The 23,651-nt window shown below is 40.4% G+C and overlaps 1 protein-coding gene across 2 annotated transcripts in view; it reads right to left on the reverse strand.

Annotated features, from left to right (window-relative positions):
• SERGEF (secretion regulating guanine nucleotide exchange factor) overlaps positions 1-23,651 on the reverse strand; it is a 547,945-nt gene that overhangs the window by 444,427 nt on the left and 79,867 nt on the right. For both annotated transcript variants that reach the window (XM_053720659.1, XM_053720660.1), the window contains exons 7-8: positions 19,253-19,315; positions 14,852-15,010 (exon numbers count right to left, since the gene is read on the reverse strand). In XM_053720659.1, the coding sequence (XP_053576634.1) occupies positions 14,852-15,010; positions 19,253-19,315 (222 nt within the window). The remainder of the gene's footprint in view (positions 1-14,851; positions 15,011-19,252; positions 19,316-23,651) is intronic.

Here is a 23,651-nt window from a genome sequence, read left to right on the forward strand (position 1 = left end):
AGAAGGTTTCCAATTGGAACCAGATTCTTTGGGGGAAGGATTAGGTTTCTGTTCCTTATTTTGTCGAAAGGAACGAAAACGGTTAGAAGCTTTAGATTTACCCTTAGGTCTTTTATCCTGAGGCAAAAAAACTGCCTTCCCCCCAGTGACAGTTGAAATAATTGAATCCATCTGAGAACCAAATAAGTTATTACCTTGGAAAGAAAGAGATAGTAATCTAGACTTAGATAACATGTCAGCATTCCAAGATTTAAGCCACAAAGCTCTCCTAGCTAAAATAGCTAAAGACATAGATTTTTAACATCAATTTTGATGATATAAAAAATTGCTTCACAAATGAAAATGATTAGCATGTTGAATCAAGCGAACAATGCTAGACAAATCAGTATCCGTTTCCTGTTGCGCTAAACTTTCCAACCAAAAAGTTGATGCAGCTGCAACATCAGCCAAAGCGATTGCAGGCCTGAGCAGATGACCAGAATATAAATAGGCTTTCCTTAGATAGGATTCAAGTTTCCTATCTAAAAGATCTTTAAAGGAAGTACTATCTTCCATAGGAATAGTAGTATGTTTAGCAAGAGTAGAAATAGCCCCATCAACTTTGGGGATCTTTTCCCAAAACTCCAATCTAACTGCTGGCAAAGGATACGATTTTTGAAACCTTGAAGAAGGAATAAAAGAAGTACCAGGCCTATTAGTAACCACAGGAGGGTTATAAACAGAATTTAAATGTCTACTAGTTTTAACATCAAGAGGACTAGTTTCCTCAATATCCAATGTAATCAACACTTCTTTTAACAAAGAACGAATATACTCCATTTTAAATAAATAATTAGATTTGTCAGTGTTAATATCTAAGGAAGGATCTTCTGAATCAGATAGATCCTCGTCAGAGGAGGATAATTCAGTGTGTTGTCGGTCATTTGAAATTTCATCAACTTTATGAGAAGTTTTAAAAGATCTTTTACGTTTATTAGAAGTCAGGATAGCAGACAAAGCCTTCTGAATTGCATCAGCAATAAAATCTTTTAAATTCACAGGTATATCTTGTACATTAGATGTTGAAGGAACAACAGGCAATGTACTATTACTGATGGACACATTTTCCGCATGTAAAAGCTTATAATGACAACTATTACATACCACAGCTGGAGATATAATCTCCACAAATTTACAATGCAAACAGAATTTTTTTTGGCACTAACAACATCCAGAAATGACACACTCGTGTCATTGAAGACGCAACCTTGTGAAAGGAACTCAGCGTCAACTAAGACGCCGGATCTGACGATTTTTGCGTCATTGAATGTAACTTTGCGCCAAAACATCTTGCGCCAAGAATGACGCAATAAACTTTGACATTTTGCGCCCTCGTGAGCCTAATTTTGCCCGTGAAATTTAATGAAAAACAGTCAATTTGAAAAAAAGACTATACCCCAGGTAAGAAAAAAATTTCCTAAAAAAATGCTTTTCCCAAATATGAAACTGACAGTCTACAAAAGGATAAAACCCACACAAAGTATTAACAACGCAACTAAAAAGAATTATAGGTTTAAAAAATTATTTTCAGTCTAAATGGCAATTAAAATTGCAGCATACGGAAAATAAAAAATATATATAAATATGAAACAATTAATAAAATAATATAAAATTGATATAAAATAAAATTATTTAAAAATACAACAATTAATCTAAAAATACAACAATTCATCTAAAAACAATAATACTTATACCACTTCAAGGTAAAAAGTTCTTGAAATTCTGAGAAGTCCCAGTTAACATACAATAAATTTTTCCTGCAAAAGGAAATATACATAAACCTGACTCATAGCAAATATAAGTACAATACATATATTTAGAACTTTATATTAATACATAAAGTGCCAAACCATAGCTGAGAGTGTCTTAAGTAATGAAAACATACTTACCAAAAGACACCCATCCACATACAGCAGATAGCCAAACCAGTACTGAAACAGTTATCAGTAGAGGTAATGGAATATGAAAGTATATCGTCGATCTGAATAAGGGAGGTAGGAGATGAATCTCTTTGACCGATAACAGAGAACCTATGAAATAGATCTCCTGTGAGGAAAACCATTGCATTCAATAGGTGATACTCCCTTCACATTCCTCTGACATTCACTGTACTCTGAGAGGAATCGGGCTTCAAAATGCTGAGAAGCACATATCAACGTAAAATCTAAGCACAAACTTACTTCACCACCTCCACAGGAGGCAAAGATTGTAAAAACTGAATTGTGGGTGTGGTGAGGGGTGTATTTATAGGCATTTTGAGGTTTGGGAAACTTTGCCCCTCCTGGTAGGATTGTATATCCCATACGTCACTAGCTCATGGACTCTTGCCAATTACATGAAAGAAATTAAACGTAATCCCTATTAAAATAAAAAAGACCCCCCAAAATAAAAACACCCCCTACTCTAATAATAAACTACCAGTAGCCCTTAAAAGGGCTTTTTGCAGGGCATTGCCCCAAGATAATAAGCTCTTTTACAAAAAATATACAAAGTCCCACCTAACATTAAACCCCCCACCCCCAAAATAAAAGAACCTAACACTAAAAAACCTAAACTACCCATCCGCCCCACGCAGGATGTTCCTGGAAGAAGAAGAGGTTGCGCTTGGAAGAAAACTTCACCGCCTGGAACAGGACCTTCTCCGCCGGACTTCAGGAACCGTGAGTACCAACCTGGGGGTTAGATTTAGGGGTTTTTAAGGGTTTTTTGGGAGGATTTGTTTTATTTAGATTAGGGATGGGCAGAAAAAGAGCTAAATGCCCTTTTAAGGGCAATACCCAAACAAATGCCCTTTTCAGGGCAATGGGTAGTTTAGGTTTTTTAATGTTAGGTTCTTTTATTTTGGAGGGTGGGGGGGATTAATGTTAGGTGGGACTTTGTATATTTTTTGTAAAAAAGCTGATTTTATTTTGGGGGGGTCTTTTTTATTTTCATAGGGGTTAGGTTTAATTTTGTTAAATTTGGTAATTTGATTATTTTATTTTCTGTAATGTTAACTTTGTTTTTTTAATTTTTTGTAAACTTATTTATTTTTTATTTTTTGTAACTTTAGAATGTATTAGTTTAGGTAATTTGGGTTTATTTAATGGGGTGTTATGTTAGGGGTTGTTAGGTTCGGGGGTGTTAGGTTAGGGGTTGTTAGGTTAGGGGGTGTTAGGTTAGTGTACTGTACTTAGTTATTTAAATAGTTATTTGTGTTGTGGGTTTTTGCGGTTTAAAGGGTTAATAAGTAAAATAGGTTTATTGCGATGTAGGGGTTTTGCGGTTTAGGGGTTAAATAGGTTTAGGGTTAAATAGGGTAAATAGGTTTATTGCGATGTAGGGGTTTTGCGGTTTAGGGGTTAATAGAGTAAATAGGTTTATTGCGATGTAGGGGTTTTGCGGTTTAGGGGTTAATAGAGTAAATAGTTTTATTGCGATGTAGGGGTTTTGCGGTTTAGGGTTTAATAGGGTAAATAGGTTTTTTGCAATGTAGGAGTTTTGTGGTTTAGGGGTTAATAGGGTAATTAGGTTTATTGCGATATATGCATTTTGCGGTTTATTAGTTAATACTTCGTGCAGGATTTTTTTTGTTATATTTCGTGCGGGCTGTATTTTTTTTTTAATACTTGATTTGGGCGGTTATTTTATTTTTTTAACACTTGATGCGAGTGGTTAGTTGTTTTTTTTTTTTAATACTTGATGCGGGCAGTTAGTTGTTTTTTTTTTTTTTAATACTTGATGTTGGCGTTTTTTTTTTTTTTTTTTAAATACTTTAATGTGGGCGATTAGGTTTTGCTTTTGTAATGCTCCGTTTGCCTACGCTGCATCCCGGTGGATTCCGAAAATGGCAGGGTGGTGAAAGAATCCACATTCGGTGAATTATTTTGTCCTCGCGCTGCCAATATTCCATTGAGGATGCGTGCGCAACTGCCGACGGCTACGGACATTACAAACGCAATTATAGTATAGATTATGCAATTCATTTGTGCTTTGGATATCTTAAGTAAGATTTATAAATAACAGAAAATCTAATATAGCATAGTATTATACTGCCCCCACATGGCTACTACATAATACCAACCAGCTGGCAACAATTTCTAGAGAGAACACTGTAGATGATATAAATAGCCAAAAAATGCACACACATACACACACACAGAAACACACACACTGCACATTCACACACTACACACACACTGCACATACACACACTGCACATTCAGAAACACAAACACAGAAACACACACTGTACATGTGACAAAACCAATCTTGCCACTGTACATTGGAGGGCCTGTTATGGAACATTCTTTGGGCTGGAGGTACATGGGCTTAAGGATACCCAGAGACTGCATGGAAATATGGAATTTTATATGCTGGACACCCCATGTACTTTCATACCTCTGTCTTATGTCTATGTCACCCTGTATCCATAAATACAGGATGGGTACAGGGTGTGAGTGCCCCTTGTGGGAGCAATTGTGACTCTATAAGCAAAGTGGGCATAAAAGACTTTATAGCTAATAAGAACTGTTCCTATATTCTGTAATAAGATGTATTCTATGTATGTTTAAGATCTGATTGTGTCTCAGGAGTCTGTCTGGGTAAACTGATTGTGTCCTTGTGTGATTATGTTAACTAGACTGCCCAACATCAGATTGTCTGAGTAAACGTTCTTCCCTAGTTAATTAACTTAATATGTTAATCTGTTTTACCTGTGAATAGACAGTTGTTAGAGGTTTGATGCATTGTTCATATGTCTGCTTTACTGTTAAACCAATGCCCTTTGTAACCTGAAGCGAGGGTGTATAAATCTGTGTGCTGCCTTCAAATAAAGGAGATATTCTGTTGAAACCTGAAAACTGGCTGGTTTGTGAATTGCTGATTCCCTATGCAGGACGTTGTTCCCTGGTATTAACCCTTGGTACACTGTTGGTACCGTAACATTGGTGGCAGCGACGGAATGAACCTTATCGCCCAGAAGAGCAACTACACAAGCCAGTAACCTCAGGAAGAGGGGGATTATTACAATACTGACTAAGATGGAAAAGAGAAAAACATAATTTATGCTTACCTGATAAATTCCTTTCTTCTGTTGTGTGATCAGTCCACGGGTCATCATTACTTCTGGGATATAACTCCTCCCCAACAGGAAATGCAAGAGGATTCACCCAGCAGAGCTGCATATAGCTCCTCCCCTCTACGTCAGTCCCAGTCATTCGACCAAGAATCAACGAGAAAGGAGTAACCAAGGGTGAAGTGGTGACTGGAGTATAATTTAAAAGATATTTACCTGCCTTAAAACAGGGCGGGCCGTGGACTGATCACACAACAGAAGAAAGGAATTTATCAGGTAAGCATAAATTATGTTTTCTTCTGTTATGTGTGATCAGTCCACGGGTCATCATTACTTCTGGGATACCAATACCAAAGCAAAAGTACACGGATGACGGGAGGGATAGGCAGGCTCATTATATAGAAGGAACCACTGCCTGAAGAACCTTTCTCCCAAAAATAGCCTCCGAAGAAGCAAAAGTGTCAAATTTGTAAAATTTGGAAAAAGTATGAAGCGAAGACCAAGTTGCAGCCTTGCAAATCTGTTCAACAGAGGCTTCATTCTTAAAGGCCCAAGTGGAAGCCACAGCTCTAGTGGAGTGAGCTGTAATTCTTTCAGGAGGCTGCTGACCAGCAGTCTCATAGGCTAAACGTATTATGCTACGAAGCCAAAAAGAGAGAGAGGTAGCAGAAGCTTTTTGACCTCTCCTCTGTCCAGAATAAACGACAAACAGGGAAGAAGTTTGGCGAAAATCTTTAGTTGCCTGTAAGTAGAACTTGAGGGCACGAACTACATCCAGATTGTGTAGAAGACGTTCCTTCTTTGAAGAAGGATTTGGACACAAGGATGGAACAACAATCTCTTGATTGATATTCCTGTTAGTGACCACCTTAGGTAAGAACCCAGGTTTAGTACGCAGAACTACCTTGTCTGAGTGAAAAATCAGATAAGGAGAATCACAATGTAAGGCTGATAACTCAGAGACTCTTCGAGCCGAGGAAATAGCCATTAAAAACAGAACTTTCCAAGATAACAATTTTATATCAATGGAATGAAGGGGTTCAAATGGAACACCCTGTAAAACGTTAAGAACTAAGTTTAAACTCCATGGCGGAGCAACAGCTTTAAACACAGGCTTGATCCTAGCTAAAGCCTGACAAAAAGCCTGGACGTCTGGATTTTCTGACAGACGCCTGTGTAACAAGATGGACAGAGCTGAGATCTGTCCCTTTAATGAACTAGCTGATAAACCCTTTTCTAACCCTTCTTGTAGAAAGGACAATATCCTAGAGATCCTAACCTTACTCCATGAGTAATGTTTGGATTCGCACCAGTATAGGTATTTACGCCATATTTTATGGTAAATCTTTCTGGTAACAGGCTTCCTAGCCTGTATCAGGGTATCAATAACCGACTCAGAAAAACCACGTTTTGATAAAATCAAACGTTCAATTTCCAAGCAGTCAGCTTCAGAGAAGTTAGATTTTGATGTTTGAATGGACCCTGTATCAGAAGGTCCTGTCTTAGAGGTAGAGACCAAGGCGGACAGGATGACATGTCCACTAGATCTGCATACCAAGTCCTGCGTGGCCATGCAGGCGCTATTAGAATCACTGATGCTCTCTCCTGCTTGATTTTGGCAATCAATCGAGGAAGCAGCGGAAAGGGTGGAAACACATAAGCCATCCCGAAGTTCCAAGGTGCTGTCAAAGCATCTATCAGAACCGCTCCCGGATCCCTGGATCTGGACCCGTAGCGAGGAAGTTTGGCGTTCTGGCGAGACGCCATGAGATCTATCTCTGGTTTGCCCCAACGTCGAAGTATTTGGGCAAAGACCTCCGGATGAAGTTCCCACTCCCCCGGATGAAAAGTCTGGCGACTCAAGAAATCCGCCTCCCAGTTCTCCACTCCCGGGATGTGGATTGCTGACAGGTGGCAAGAGTGAGACTCTGCCCAGCGAATTATCTTTGATACTTCCACCATTGCTAGGGAGCTTTTTGTCCCTCCCTGATGGTTGATGTAAGCTACAGTCGTGATGTTGTCCGACTGAAACCTGATGAACCCCTGAGTTGTTAATTGGGGCCAAGCTAGAAGGGCATTGAGAACTGCTCTCAATTCCAGAATGTTTATTGGAAGGAGACTCTCCTCCTGATTCCATAGTCCCTGAGCCTTCAGAGAATTCCAGACAGCGCCCCAACCTAGTAGGCTGGCGTCTGTTGTTACAATTGTCCAGTCTGGCCTGCTGAATGGCATCCCCCTGGACAGGTGTGGCCGATGAAGCCACCATAGAAGAGAATTTCTGGTCTCTTGATTCAGATTCAGAGTAGGGGACAAATCTGAGTAATCCCCATTCCACTGACTTAGCATGCATAATTGCAGAGGTCTGAGGTGTAGGCGTGCAAAAGGTACTATGTCCATTGCCGCTACCATTAAGCCGATCACCTCCATGCATTGAGCTACTGACGGGTGTTGAATGGAATGAAGGACACGGCATGCATTTTGAAGCTTTGTTAACCTGTCCTCTGTCAGGTAAATCTTCATTTCTACAGAATCTATAAGAGTCCCCAAGAATGGAACTCTTGTGAGAGGAAAAAGAGAACTCTTCTTTTCGTTCACTTTCCATCCATGCGACCTTAGAAATGCCAGAACTAACTCTGTATGAGACTTGGCAGTTTGAAAGCTTGAAGCTTGTATTAGAATGTCGTCTAGGTATGGAGCTACCGAAATCCCTCGCGGTCTTAGTACCGCCAGAAGGGCACCCAGAACCTTTGTGAAGATTCTTGGAGCCGTAGCCAATCCGAATGGCAGAGCTACAAACTGGTAGTGCCTGTCTAAGAAGGCAAACCTTAGATACCGGTGATGATCTTTGTGGATCGGTATGTGAAGGTAAGCATCCTTTAAATCCACTGTGGTCATGTACTGACCCTCTTGGATCATGGGTAAGATTGTCCGAATAGTTTCCATTTTGAACGATGGAACTCTTAGGAATTTGTTTAGAATCTTTAAATCTAAGATTGGCCTGAAAGTTCCCTCTTTTTTGGGAACCACAAACAGGTTTGAGTAGAACCCTTGTCCTTGTTCCGACCGCGGAACCGGATGGATCACTCCCATTATTAACAGATCTTGTACGCAGCGTAGAAACGCTTCTTTCTTTATCTGGTTTGTTGACAACCTTGACAGATGAAATCTCCCTCTTGGGGGAGATAATTTGAAGTCTAGAAGGTATCCCTGAGATATGATCTCTAGTGCCCAGGGATCCTGAACATCTCTTGCCCAGGCCTGGGCGAAGAGAGAGAGTCTGCCCCCCACTAGATCCGGTCCCGGATCGGGGGCTCTCGGTTCATGCTGTCTTTGGGGCAGCAGCAGGTTTCCTGGCCTGCTTGCTCTTGTTCCAGGACTGGTTAGGCTTCCAGCCTTGCCTGTAACGAGCAACAGCTCCTTCCTGTTTTGGTGCAGTGGAGGTTGATGCTGCTCCTGTTTTGAAGTTCCGAAAGGGACGAAAATTAGACTGTCTAGCCTTAGCTTTGGCTTTGTCTTGAGGTAGGGCGTGGCCCTTACCTCCTGTAATGTCAGCGATAATCTCTTTCAAACCGGGCCCAAATAAAGACTGCCCCTTGAAAGGTATATTAAGTAATTTGGACTTAGAAGTAACATCAGCTGACCAGGATTTTAGCCACAGCGCCCTACGTGCCTGTATGGCGAATCCTGAGTTCTTAGCCGTAAGTTTGGTTAAATGTACTACGGCCTCCGAAATGAAGGAATTAGCTAGTTTAAGGACTCTAAGCCTGTCCGTAATGTCGTCTAGCGTAGATGAACTAAGGTTCTCTTCAAGCGACTCAATCCAAAATGCTGCCGCAGCCGTAATCGGCGCGATACATGCAAGGGGTTGTAATATAAAACCTTGTTGAACAAACATTTTCTTAAGGTAACCCTCTAATTTTTTATCCATTGGATCTGAGAAAGCACAGCTATCCTCCACCGGGATAGTGGTACGCTTAGCTAAAGTAGAAACTGCTCCCTCCACCTTGGGGACCGATTGCCATAAGTCCCGAGTGGTGGCGTCTATTGGAAACATCTTTCTAAATATTGGAGGGGGTGAGAACGGCACACCGGGTCTATCCCACTCCTTAGTAACAATTTCAGTTAGTCTCTTAGGTATAGGAAAAACGTCAGTACTCGCCGGTACCGCAAAGTATTTATCCAACCTACACAGTTTCTCTGGTATTGCAACGGTGTTACAATCGTTGAGAGCTGCTAAGACCTCCCCTAGTAATATACGGAGGTTCTCCAATTTAAATTTAAAATTTGAAATATCTGAGTCCAATCTGTTTGGATCAGAACCGTCACCCACAGAATGAAGCTCTCCGTCCTCATGCTCTGCGAGCTGTGACGCAGTATCAGACATGGCCCTAGCATTGTCAGCGCACTCTGTTCTCACCCCAGAGTGATCACGCTTGCCTCTTAGTTCTGGTAATTTAGACAAAACTTCAGTCATAACAGTAGCCATATCTTGTAATGTTATCTGTAATGGCCGCCCAGATGTACTAGGCGCCAAAATATCACGCACCTCCCGGGCGGGAGATGCAGGTACTGCCGCGTGAGGCGAGTTAGTCGGCATAACTCTCCCCTCGCTGTTTGGTGAAATTTGTTCACATTGTACAGATTGACTTTTATTTAAAGTAGCATCAATACAGTTAGTACATAAATTTCTATTGGGCTCCACCTTGGCATTGGAACAAATGACACAGATATCTTCCTCTGAGTCAGACATGTTTAACACACTAGCAAAAAACTTACAACTTGGTTATAATCTTTTTTAGCAAAAAACGTACTGTGCCTCAAAGAGGTACTAACGATTAAATGACAGTTGAAATAATGAACTGAAAAACAGTTATCGCATCAAACTTTAAAATAACAAAACTTTTAGCAAAGGTTTGTTCCCATTAGTAAAATAACAATAATTAAATTTGACATAAAAAATACAAAGCAACGTTTTTATTCACAGTCACTATAAGAATTCTCACAGCTCTGCTGAGAGAATTTACCTCCCTTCAAAGAAGTTTGAAGACCCCTGAGATCTATCAGAGATGAACCGGATCATGCAGGAAATATAAAAGTAACTGACTGGTATTTTTTGATGCGTAGCAAAGAGCGCCAAAAACGGCCCCTCCCTCTCCCACACAGCAGTGAAGAGAAACGAAACTGTCACAATTAAAGCAAAAAAACTGCCAAATGGAAAATAATGCCCAAATATTTATTCACACAGTACCTCAGCAATGTAAACGATTCTACATTCCAGCAAAAACGTTTAACATGATAAATAGTTATTAAAAAGGATTAGTGACCTTTAACAGAGTAGTTCCGGTGAAATACCATCCCCAGAATACTGAAGTGTATACATACATGTCATTTTAACGGTATGGCAGGATTTTCTCATCAATTCCATTCAGAAAATAAAAACTGCTACATACCTCAATGCAGATTCATCTGCCCGCTGTCCCCTGATCTGAAGCCTTTACCTCCCTCAGATGGCCGAGAACAGCAATATGATCTTAACTACTCCGGTTAAAATCATAGTAAAAAACTCTGACAGATTCTTCCTCAAACTCTGCCAGAGAAGTAATAACACGCTCCGGTGCTATTTTAAAATAACAAACTTTTGATTGAAGTCATAAAAACTAAGTATAATCACCATAGTCCTCTCACACATCCTATCTAGTCGTTGGGTGCAAGAGAATGACTGGGACTGACGTAGAGGGGAGGAGCTATATGCAGCTCTGCTGGGTGAATCCTCTTGCATTTCCTGTTGGGGAGGAGTTATATCCCAGAAGTAATGATGACCCGTGGACTGATCACACATAACAGAAGAAAGTAAATTTTGCAGCTTTTAAAAACTTCCTGGAAACAGAAGGAGAGATTGATGGGTACCTTGCGGATTTTGAGAGGCAATGTGCACTACACAAGGTACCCGCAGAGGACTGGGTCACGATATTATCTGGAAAATTATCCGGCCGGGCCAGAGAGGCTTTTCGGGCCATTCCAGATGAGGAAGTCAGGGATTATAATACTGTAAAAGAGGCTCTGCTCTCCAGGTATGCGGTTACACCGGAGGCATACCGGAGACGGTTCAGAGACACTGTTAAATTAGCTGGAGATTCCTACCTTGAGTGGGCATGTAAGGTGCACCGCACAGCAGCTCACTGGATAGCGGGGTGCCAAGCCATATCTGGGGAAGAGGTGCTGCAGCTATTCCTGTTGGAACATTGCTTCGACAAATTACCCGCAGGAGTTCGAGAGTGGGTTCGGGACCGTAAACCCTCCACCCTGCAGGAAGCGGCTCGCTTGGCAGATGAGTATACGGATGCCCGCAAACTGGACATTGCTACCACTAAGCCCCCTGCTAGAGTGGAGTACAGACCCCCAGTCACCCCAGCAGCTGCCAGTTACCAAACCCCGGCGCACCGCTATACCACACGGCCTCCGGCCACGAACTACCCTCAGAGAGCCCTGTTCAATTCGCGGGGCTACTCACAACCTATTCGGTGCTTTAGATGTAAGCAACTAGGGCACAAAAGACCAGAGTGTCCCCTAAACGCAGCGAACCAAGCGCAGTCCTGGAGAAGACCCGCCGGCGGAATCCCACGTAATCCTCAGCCTGCGGCCCGCTACGTAGAGGCGCAAGAATGCTGGAGCATCCTACATGAGACAGACCTTGTGCAAGCTGCCCACCGGAATAACCGGCAACTGGTTAAAGTGAATGGGAAGAAGGTCAGTGGTCTACGGGATACTGGTGCTACCATGACCTTGCTTCAAAAGAACTTGGTGTCTGAGAAACAGTACACTGGAGACACTGTGGCTGTGAGGGTAGCAGGGGGCGATGTGTTCAGCCTACCTGTTGCCAGGGTACATTTGGATTGGGGAGTGGGCGCTAGACCTGTGAATGTGGGGGTCAAGAAGGACTTACCTGCTGATGTTCTTCTTGGAAATGACTTGGCCCCCCTTGTTTCTGCCTACGCTCCTATGGGTCCCGCTGATGTTAACTCTGTGACTACCCGTGCCCAGATCCGTGCAGCAGAGACTGACCCACCTGCTGCTAAGCCCCAGGACGCTGAGCTCAGTAAATCTCTATCCGCTATTGATATGTGGAGGTCCCGTTACAATGCGCTGATGAAGGAGAAGAGGAGCGCAGAGGAAAAAGCACGTTTAGAACAGGAATCTCTGCTAGACAAGCTGCACCGACAGACTGCAGAAAACACCAGCTTGAGAGTGGAACATGAAACATTAAAGACAAACTTAGTGACACTGGAGGAGAAGCTGACGCTGGCTCATAGTGAGGTGCAGCAACTCAAGGGCACCCTATGTCAGTATGAAGGGATTGTGGATACCTATAAAGAGCAGGTACAGAAAACTCGTAAAGAAGCTGATGGGATTTTGAAGGACTGTTTGGCCCTGGTCTGGGCACTGAGGAATTTGAACCCTTGTTTGTATGGACAGGAATTCTCTCTCATAACGGGAATACAGATGGATTGTCCCAGCAAACTGACATGCCTACCAGGCGCTCTGGTGGTATATGCCACAGTATATACCCTGGACAGCCGAGCATGACAAACCAGAGGGAGAGGAGTTTGATGGTCCTGTCCCCCAGCAACACGGCTGTTTAGCCAAAGGGGAGACGATTGGTCTCCCCCTCCAGCAGCACAGCTATGTATCCGAAGGGGAGACAGTCGGTCTTCCCCTCCAGCAACCAGGCTCCCACCAGGCTACTTCCATGGTAGTGCTGGCACCCGGGCAGAGTACAGCTGGTCTCTGCCCACCTCGCAACCCACCAATTCAGCGTACCAGTCCCCCACACAGCTGTGGTGAGGCACCTGGACATGGACAAGTTTTCCCCGTACTCAGGTGTAGTAACCATTTATTGTGGGTGGGCTGTACTACTAATTGTGTTTTATGGGTGGGTTGCTGGACTAACCAGGGCACTGACCGGCAGGAGGTCAGATACCCTGTTAGTCTGTTTGGAAAAGGGGAGAGATGTGACAAAACCAATCTTGCCACTGTACATTGGAGGGCCTGTTATGGAACATTCTTTGGGCTGGAGGTACATGGGCTTAAGGATACCCAGAGACTGCATGGAAATATGGAATTTTATATGCTGGACACCCCATGTACTTTCATACCTCTGTCTTATGTCTATGTCACCCTGTATCCATAAATACAGGATGGGTACAGGGTGTGAGTGCCCCTTGTGGGAGCAATTGTGACTCTATAAGCAAAGTGGGCATAAAAGACTTTATAGCTAATAAGAACTGTTCCTATATTCTGTAATAAGATGTATTCTATGTATGTTTAAGATCTGATTGTGTCTCAGGAGTCTGTCTGGGTAAACTGATTGTGTCCTTGTGTGATTATGTTAACTAGACTGCCCAACATCAGATTGTCTGAGTAAACGTTCTTCCCTAGTTAATTAACTTAATATGTTAATCTGTTTTACCTGTGAATAGACAGTTGTTAGAGGTTTGATGCATTGTTCATATGTCTGCTTTACTGTTAAACCAATGCCCTTTGTAACCTGAAGCGAGGGTGTATAAATCTGTGTGCTGCCTTCAAATAAAGGAGATATTCTGTTGAAACCTGAAAACTGGCTGGTTTGTGAATTGCTGATTCCCTATGCAGGACGTTGTTCCCTGGTATTAACCCTTGGTACACTGTTGGTACCGTAACAGTACACATACACACTCTACACACACACACTGCACATACACACTGCACATACATACACACACTGCACATACACACTACACACTCTACATATACACACTACACACACACTGGACATACAAACACACACACTACACATACACACACTACACACACACTTAACACATACACACACTCTACACACAGAAACACACACTCTGCACACACACACACTACACATACACACACGACATACTCTACACACACACTGCACACACACACACTGCATGCACAAACACACTCTCTACACACAGACTACACATACACATACACACTACACACACACTATACACACTCACACACTCTACACACAGAAACACACACTCTACACACACACTGTACATACACACAGAAACACACACTCTACACACACACTGTACATACATACAGAAACACACACACAAACACACACACACACTCCACACTCTACATACACATTGCATACACACACTCTACAACACTACACACACACACTACACACACTGCACATACACACACATAAACACACTACACACTCTACACACACACTGCACATACACACATTACACACTCTACAACACACTGCACATACACACACACACTGCACATACAAACACACACTCTACACACATAAACACACACTCTACACACACACTGCACATACACACACACAAACACCCTACACACACACTGCACATACACATACAGAAACACACACACAAACACACACTACACATACACACTACACATACAGAAACACACACACACTACACACTCTACATCTACACTGCATATACACACAGAAACACACACACTACACAAAAACACTGCATATACACACACTTCACATACACACACTGCACATACACACTCTACAAATTGTACATACACACACTACACATACACACATTACACGCACAATACACACACACTCTGCACATACACATCATTATAAAGATGTAAGCATAAAATATTTAAAGAAAAGCATACAAGGCTACATAATCAAGAGATAACAGACATTCTGAAAAAAAGACCACAACCTACCACTTTGTGCTACAAGATGTGTCCATCCACTCCAAATGTTTTCAATCCTCTCTCCAGAAAAAAAGTGATTTGTTATTTTGTGTGGTTCAATAATGTATAAGTTGTTTTGCAACAGTTGTCTGTATTTGTTGTTACCCCAGACATATAATTCCCCGGAATCTAAACAAATAAGAATATAAAATTCATTACTGAACAGCAAAACAAATAATAAATAGCATCAGCCTGTCATATAAGTATTTATTGCGTGTTTACTAAGGGTAGTCTGCTTATTATTTAAACTCCTGTACATCCTAATATCAGTCTACTACTTGAATCTCTCAGTCAATCTGATTTATGTATGTGGCTAAAGTTTCCAATACCTACACGATTAGATATCCCAGATTAGATTTTTACATTTGGGGAAGATGACAGTGGAGTTTCCATATACTTGTACCGGGTTTGTTTTGTTTAATATATGTCAGTGATATAAGTGGCTTCAAGAGAAAGAATGTTTTTTACAAGAATAGATTCCATTTACTTGACAGTCAAAAAAATTGCATCGAAAAACATAAAAACTCCAATGTGAAATGTAGAGTTAAAGGGAAACTAAACCTATTTTTTTTCTTTTTTCATGATTCGGGGGAAACCGGCACCAGCATTTTTGTTTTTAAATACAATTCTTGCGGAATAAGAGGGTTCTTTCTTTTGTAAGATTTGCTTAGTCTGAAAGGAAATAAATAACTGAAAATGCTTACAATAATTTATAAAAAAATAGAGTGCTAATGCATTTCTCGTCTTTGTATAAAAATGGAACAGAACATCTAAAGTCTAAGCAACGCTTCAGTCATTTGTCCATTTGGGTTTTCTTTTTGCTTATATCTAATTAGTTATGAGTTAACCCTACGAGCGTCCTAATTATTACTAAAGGGACCGTAAAGTCACAATAAAATTGTCATGATGAATTCAATTTAAAAAAATCTTTCCAATTTACTTTTTTATGCCTTGTTGAAAAACATAGGTAGGCTTTAGAGCAGCAATGCACTACTGGGAGCTAGCTGCTGATTGGTGGCCGCCCATAAATGCCTGTTGTCATTGGCTCACCCAGTGTGTTGAGATAGCTCCCAGTGGTCTATTGCTGCTCCTTCAACAAAGAATACAAACAAAATGAAGTAAATAGTTGTTTAATATTGCAGGTTTAATCTGAACCATGACAGTTTAATTTTCATTTTACTGTCTCATTAAAGGCGAAACAACAATAAATTAATTTAAAAAAAACCATAACGGACTGTCGTTTTGTCCAGAAACTGATACATTCTTTTGTGATATCCTCTCCGTCCCCGTGTTGTTTGACCTCTGACCTTTGTTTGGAACGGTCGCTTCTATAACTTCTTCTCCCACCGCTACATAATTTGCATGGTTATATTTCTTTGTGTTGCGCCGGCCTTTTATACACCTCCTACATGTGGTGTAACCTCACTTATAACAGTCCCTTCAAGCTTTGTTCTTAGCAAACTGATATCCCTTCTAGTTACCCTTGTTGATGCCAGGAATCTCCTCTATGCTCAGTATTTGCATCTATAAATGGCCATAATAGTATAAAAATGACTTGTAAGCACTGCTGTGTGTTTTATCCCTGCAAGATTAACGACTTTAATAGTGTATAAAATCATTTTCAACCCTCTTTCATTGCTAAACCCAATGTTTTCTTTTATGATTCAGACAGAGCATGTCATTTTTAGCAACTTTCTAATTTATTCCTATTATCAATTTTTCTTCCTTCTCTAGGTATCTTTATTTGAAAAAGCAGGAAAGAAAGCTTTGGAGCCAGCCCATTTTAGGTTCAGCACCCAGGTAGTGCTTGCTGATTGGATAGCTAAATGTAACCACCAATCAGCAAGCGCTATACAGGGTGATGAACCAAAAATGGGCCAGCTCCAAAGCTTTCTTTCCTGCTTTTTCAAATAAAGAAACCAAGAGAACAAATAATAGGAGTAAATTAGAAAGTTGATTAAAATGACATGCTCTATCCGAATCACGAAAGAAAAACATTTGGTTTAGTGTCCCTTTAAGTGCACCCACACATATTATATATCTTTTGACATTCATTTTTTTTTGTATTCTTTGTTGAAGGAGCAGCAATGCAACACTGGGAGCTAGTGCAACACACTGGGTGAGCCAATGACAACAGGCATTTATGGGTGGCCACCAATCAGCAGCTAGCTCCCAGTAGTGCATTGCTGCTCTAAAGCCTACCTATGCTTTTTAACAAGGCATAAAAAAGTAAATTGGAAAGATTTTTTTAAATTGAATTCATCATGACAATTTCATTGTGACTTTACGGTCCCTTTAGTAATACTTAGGAGGCTCGTAGGGTTAACTCATAACAAATTAGATATAAGTAAAAAGAAAACCCAAATGGACAAATGACTGAAGCGTTGCTTAGACTTTAGATGTTCTGTTCCATTTTTATACAAAGAAGAGAAATGCATTAGCGCTCTATTTTTTTATAAATTATTGTAAGCATTTTCAGATATTTATTTCCTTTCAGACTAAGCAAATCTTACAAAAGAAAGAACCCTCTTATTCCGCAAGAATTGTATTTCAAAACAAAAATGCTGGCGCCGGTTTCTGTACAGATTGCATATATTATGTGTATATATAAATGAAGCAGAACTGAGCAAACAAAAGACATATCATGTAATCATGAAGATGCAGTCAGCAGGCAAGAATTGGAGTCATGCGACTGCTGCTCCTGATTATGTCCTGCTTGGAAGCGAGACTTAAAGGGACACTCAATTCAAAATTAAACTTCCAAGATTCCGAGAGCAGCAATTTTAAGCAACTTTCTAATTTACTCCTTTTATCAATTTTCTTCATTCTCTTGGTATCTATATTTGAAAAAGCAAGAATATAAGCTTAGGAGCCGGCCCATTTTTGGTCCAGCACCTGGGTAGCACTTTCTGTTTGGTGTCTAAATGTAGCCACCAATCAGCAAGCGCTACCCAGGTGTTGATCCAAAAATGGACCGGCTCCTAAGCTTACATTCAAATAAAGATACCAAGAGAAAGAAGAAAAATGAATAGGAGTAGATTAGAAAGTTGCTTAAAATTGCTGCATTATCAGAATCATGAAAGGAACTTTGACTAAATAATGGAAAAAAACACAGCCTCTAACAAAACAAAGAATGTATTTTTGCATTAGAATAACATTTTAAAAGAAAATATATTAATTGATATTTTTATTCAAAATATACAACCCAAAGGGCGTTAATGGGCTCAACGTAAACTGTGCGCAAACTATCAGGGAGCCAAATAAAGATTTTAGCAGCCGTCGTTTGGTGAACACATAATAAAAATCCAACGACTTTGTGGTCTGCTGTACTGTGTTATTTTTTTTAGATTAACGATGGATTAAATATTGACAATAATATAAAGCCTATGGGGTAGATTTATCATACAGCGTATGCTGCTGTTTCCGTGCGAGCCTTTAGGCTTGCCGGAAACATAAGTTAAAGGGACAGTCAAGTCCAAAAAAAAACTTTCATGATTCAGATAGGGCATGTTAAAAAACTTTCCAATTCACTTTTATCAGCAATTTTGCTTTGTTCTTTTGGTATTCTTAGTTGAAAGCTAAACCTAGGAGGTTAATATACGAATTTATTAGACTTCGGAAGGCCACCTCTAATCTGAAAGCATTTTGACAGTTTTTAACCACTTTCATGTGTTTCATATAGATAACATTGAGCTCACGCACATGAATTTACCGAGGAGTGAGCACTGAATGGCTAAAATGCAAGTCTGTCAAAAGAACTGAAGAAAGGGGGCAGTTAGCAGAAGCATATATACAAGGTAATTACAGAGGTAAAACGTGTATAATTATAACTGTGTTGGTTATGCAAAACTGGGGAATGGGTAATAAAAGGGATTATCTATCTTTTTTTAAACCACAACAATTCTGGTGTTGACTGTCCCTTTAAGAAGCAGCAGTCTTAAGACCGCTGCTCCTTAACTCGTACGCCACCTCTGAGGTGGCGGGCTGCAATCATCCCAAACGGATACAATCGGGATGACTGACACCCCCTGCTAGCGGCCGATTGACCGCAAAGGTGCAGAGGGCAGCATTGTACAAGTATTTCACCAGAAATGCTTGTGCAATTATAAATGCCAACAACGCTACAACGGATCATGTCCGCCCGACATTTGATAAATCTACCCCTATGTGTTTAGCTTTGCAGCTTCCGAGCAGAACACAAGCTCTGAACCAATGAAGAGCATTAGCTGCACGGAGTCGCCCATATGTTTTCTGTTGGAAGCTGCCCATCTTGTGGCTCCTGAGCTGGACCTTACCTAAGTCATCATACAGAGCGTGTCGTTGTTACATTAATCTTTCCCTTATGCTTTCAGCATCAGCGCTTATGCTTACCCATTAAAGCCACTGAATGAAATGATCCAGCAGTTACTTTCTTCCCATGTACATTTTCCAAACCTGGAAAGCAAAAAAAAATCACTGTAAAATTATTTTTATTTAAATATTGTATTGTCTCTTTAAATATCATAATTTTAATATAAAATGGGTCACTGTTTGATGTCATCCTTCATCTCACTTGTCTGTCACATCCTACAGGTCTTTCCAGACTTGTACAGCAAAAGTCAGTGTGTACAAGACAGGAAACTCTCAGCATTTCTAGCTTGAAATAACAAACACCTAGATTACGAGTCTTGCGTTAGCCTTAAAAAGCAGCGTTGAGAGGTCCCAACGCTGCTTTTTAACGCCCGCTGGTATTACGAGTCTGGCAGGTACAGGTGTACCGCTCACTTTTATTCCACAACTCGAGCTTACCGCAAATCCCCTTACGTCAATTGTTATCCTATCTTTTCAATGGGTCTTGCATAATGCCGGTATTACGAGTCTTGCAGAAAGTGAGCGGTAAACCCTCTCCTGTCAAGACTCCTACCGCATTTAAAAGTCAGTAGTTAAGAGTTTTATGGGCTAACGCCGTAACATAAAACTCTTAACTAAAGTGCTAAAAAGTACACTAACACCCATAAACTACCTATTAGCCCCTAAACCGAGCCCCCCACATCGCAAACACTTAAATAAATTTTTTAACCCCTAATCTGCCGACCAGACATCGCCGTCACTTTAATATATTAACCCCGCACTCCCGCCTCGCAAACACGAGTTAAATTGTATTAACCCCTAATCTGCCGTCCCTAACATCACCGACACCTACCTACATTTATTAACCCTTAATCTGCCGCCCCCAGCGTTGCTGCTACTATATTAAATTTATTAACCCCTAAACCTAAGTCTAACCCTAACTCCCCCCTAACTTAAATATAATTTAAATAAAACTAAATAAAATTACTACAATTAAATAAATTATTCCTATTTAAAACTAAATACTTACCTGTAAAATAAACCCTAAGCTAGCTACAATATAACTAATAGTTACATTCTAGCTAGCTTAGGTTTTTATTTTATTTTACAGGCAACTTTGTATTTATTTTAACTAGGTACAATAGTTATTAAATAGTTATTAACTATTTAATAACTACCTAGCTAAAATAAATACAAAAGTACCTGCAAAATAAATCCTAACCTAAATTACAATTACACCCAACACTACACTATCATTAAATTAATTTACTAAATTACCTACAATTAACTACAATTAAATAAAATAAACTAAAGTACGGAAAAAAAACACTAAATTACAGAAAAAAATAAAATAATTACAAGAATTTTTAAACTACTATTACAACTAATCTAATCCCCCTAATAAAATAAAAAAAGCCCTCCAAAATAAAAAAATCCCTACCCTATACTAAATTACAAATAGCCCTTAAAAGGGCTTTTTGCGGGGCATTGCCCCAAAGTAATCAGCTCTATTACCTGTATAAAAAAAAGACAATACCCCCTAACATTAAAACCCACCACCAACACACCCAACCCTACTCTAAAACCCACCCAATCCCCCCTTAATAAAACCTAACACTAACCCCTTGAAAATCACCCTACCATGAGTCGTCTTCACCCAGCCAGGCACAAGTGGTTCTCCAGAGGGGCAGAAGTCTTCATCCGATCCGGGCAGAAGAGGACCTCCAGACGGGCAGAAGTCTTCATCCAGGCGGCATCTTTCTTCATCCATCCGGAGCGGAGCGGGTCCATCTTGAAGCCAGCCGACGCGGAGCATCCATCCAGACCGACGACTAGACGCCGAATGACGGTTCCTTTAAATGACATCATCCAAGATGGCGTCCCTTGAATTCCGATTGGCTGATAGGATTCTATCAGCCAATCGGAATTAAGGTAGGAAAAATCCTATTGGCTGATCCAATCAGCCAATAGGATTGAGCTGGCATTCTATTGGCTGTTCCAATCAAGGGAAGGGACGCCATCTTGGATGATGTCATTTAAAGGAACCTTCATTCAGTCGTCGGACGAAGAAAGAAGAGGATGCTCCGCGTCGGATGTCTTGAAGATGGACCCGCTCTGTGCCGGATGGATGAAGATAGAAGATGCCGTCTGGATGAAGACTTCTGCCCGTCTGGAGGACCTCTTCTGCCCGGCTTGGATGAAGACTTCTGCTCATCTGGAGGACCACTTCTGCCCAGTTGGGTGAAGACGTCTCACGGTAGGGTGATCTTCAGGGGGTTAGTGTTAGGTTTTTTTAAGGGGGGATTGGGTGGGTTTTAGAGTAGGGTTGGTTGTGTGGGTAATGGGTTTTAATGTTGGGGGGGTATTTGTAATTTTTTTTTACAGGTAAAAGAGCTGATTACTTTGGGGCAATGTCCCGCAAAAGTCCCTTTTAAGGGCTATTTGTAATTTAGTGTAGGGTAGGGCTTTTTTTTATTTTGGGGGGCTTTTTTATTTTGTTAGGGGGATTAGAGTAGGTGTAATTAGTTTAAAAATCTTGTAATTATTTTATTATTTTCTGTAATTTAGTGTTTGTTTTTTTTCGTACTTTAGATAATTTTTTTAAATTGTAATTAATTGTATTTAGTTGTGAGTATCTGCGTAGAGTGTCAGCAGTTGACACTGTTAAAGGAAATTATGGATCTCAACTGCAGATCTAATTATCCAAAAATGAGTGACTGTATCACTTTAGTCTCTGTGCTTATATAAGTGATGAGCTCAGAGTGACAAAGTGAATTTAATTAAATGAGAAGTCTGTAAATTATAGGATGAAACAGTCCTTTAAAGAATAGTACTTAAGGTAAGATGAAAGTATCAGCCTTTGCATAAGCAGGTTTCTATTATGTATGAGAACCTGTTATTTTACTTCTAGTTGCTTTTATCCTAGCAACTAAATGCACAGAGAGAATTTGTTACGTTCCCTTTAAATATTACTAGAGACAGAGCACATACAAGTAAGGAGGTTTGTTATAGCTTAAGCGATGCAGCAAAATGAAATCCGAGTGTCAGTTTTCAACTACTGAGGAGTGACGTCAGAGACGCTGCTGGGAGTAGTTACCGGAGCTATGCGGTCTGTGTATCAAGAGATAGCTTGCTACAGCTGTGATGAGCAAGTGAGTTGTTAAATCAGAGTCGGCTTGTGGCTCCGGTTGAAGCCCTGGAAGTGTCACGGTGATAGTTGGTGGGCGTGGCTAAGTTCCGTTAATCAACAGTGGGTTATCCGTTATATAAGTAACAAGTAGATGTTTAGTATGTCCCGAGTAAACCTCAATACCTAATACAGATTGAAACAGTGAAATGTCCCAGTGTGTAGCTTTTGAATTTCAGTTGAGAGATTGCGCTGACGCTGGTAATCACATTCAGGTAAATGAATAAGGAAATCCAAACAAGCGCTGCAGCACTTCAGGCAAGCTGCAGTGCATAAAGAGAGGCTTCAAATAAATCTTTAGTTCTTTGGTATAAATTGTAATCCTTTCTTAATCCTCAGTAAGGAGTCAGGTAGAATTTTGGCATAGCTTCTAGCTGCAAATCAACAATAACTAAGCACCTGTGCAAGGTGCTGTGATGCCTTAAATAGGGGAGTGGTAAAAGCAAGGCAGGTAAGCTTAGGTGAAAAAGAAAAGCTGGAATGGAATCCTGACATTAGTTTAGGTAATTTATTTAATTATAGTGTAGTGTTAGGTGTAATTGTAACTTAGTTTAGGTTTTATTTTACAGGTAAATTTGTCTTTATTTTAACTAGGAAGTTATTAAATAGTTAATAACTATTTAATAACTATTGTACCTAGTTAAAATAAATACAAACTTGCCTTTAAAATAAAAATAAACCCTAAGATAGCTACAATGTAACTATTTGTTATATTGTAGCTATCTTAGGGTTTATTTTATAGGTAAGTATTTAGTTTTAAATAGGAATAATTTAGTGAATTGTAGTCATTTTATTTAGATTTATTTAAATTATATTTAAGTTAGGGGGTGTTAGGGTTAGACTTAGGTTTAGGGGTTAATATGTTTATTATAGTGGCGGCGACGTTGTGGGCGGCAGATTAGGGGTTAATAAATGTAGTTAGGCTGCTGCAACATTGGGGGCAGCATATTAGGGGTTAATAAATATAATGTAGGGTTCGGCGATGTTGGGGGCAGCAGATTAGGGATACATAAGTATAATGTAGGTGGCGGCGGTGTCCGGAGCGGCAGATTAGGGGTTAATAATATAATGCAGGTGTCGGCGATGTCGGAGGCGGCAGATTAGGGGTTAATAAGTGTAAGATTAGGGGTGTTTAGACTCAGGGTTCATGTTAGGGTGTTAGGTGTAGACATAAAACGTATATTTCCCCATAGGAATCAATGGGGCTGCATTAGGAGCTGAACGCTGCTTTTTTGCAGTTGTTAGTTTTTTTTT

This window comes from Bombina bombina, chromosome 7, assembly GCF_027579735.1.
Source record: "Bombina bombina isolate aBomBom1 chromosome 7, aBomBom1.pri, whole genome shotgun sequence".
Taxonomy (NCBI): domain Eukaryota; kingdom Metazoa; phylum Chordata; class Amphibia; order Anura; family Bombinatoridae; genus Bombina; species Bombina bombina.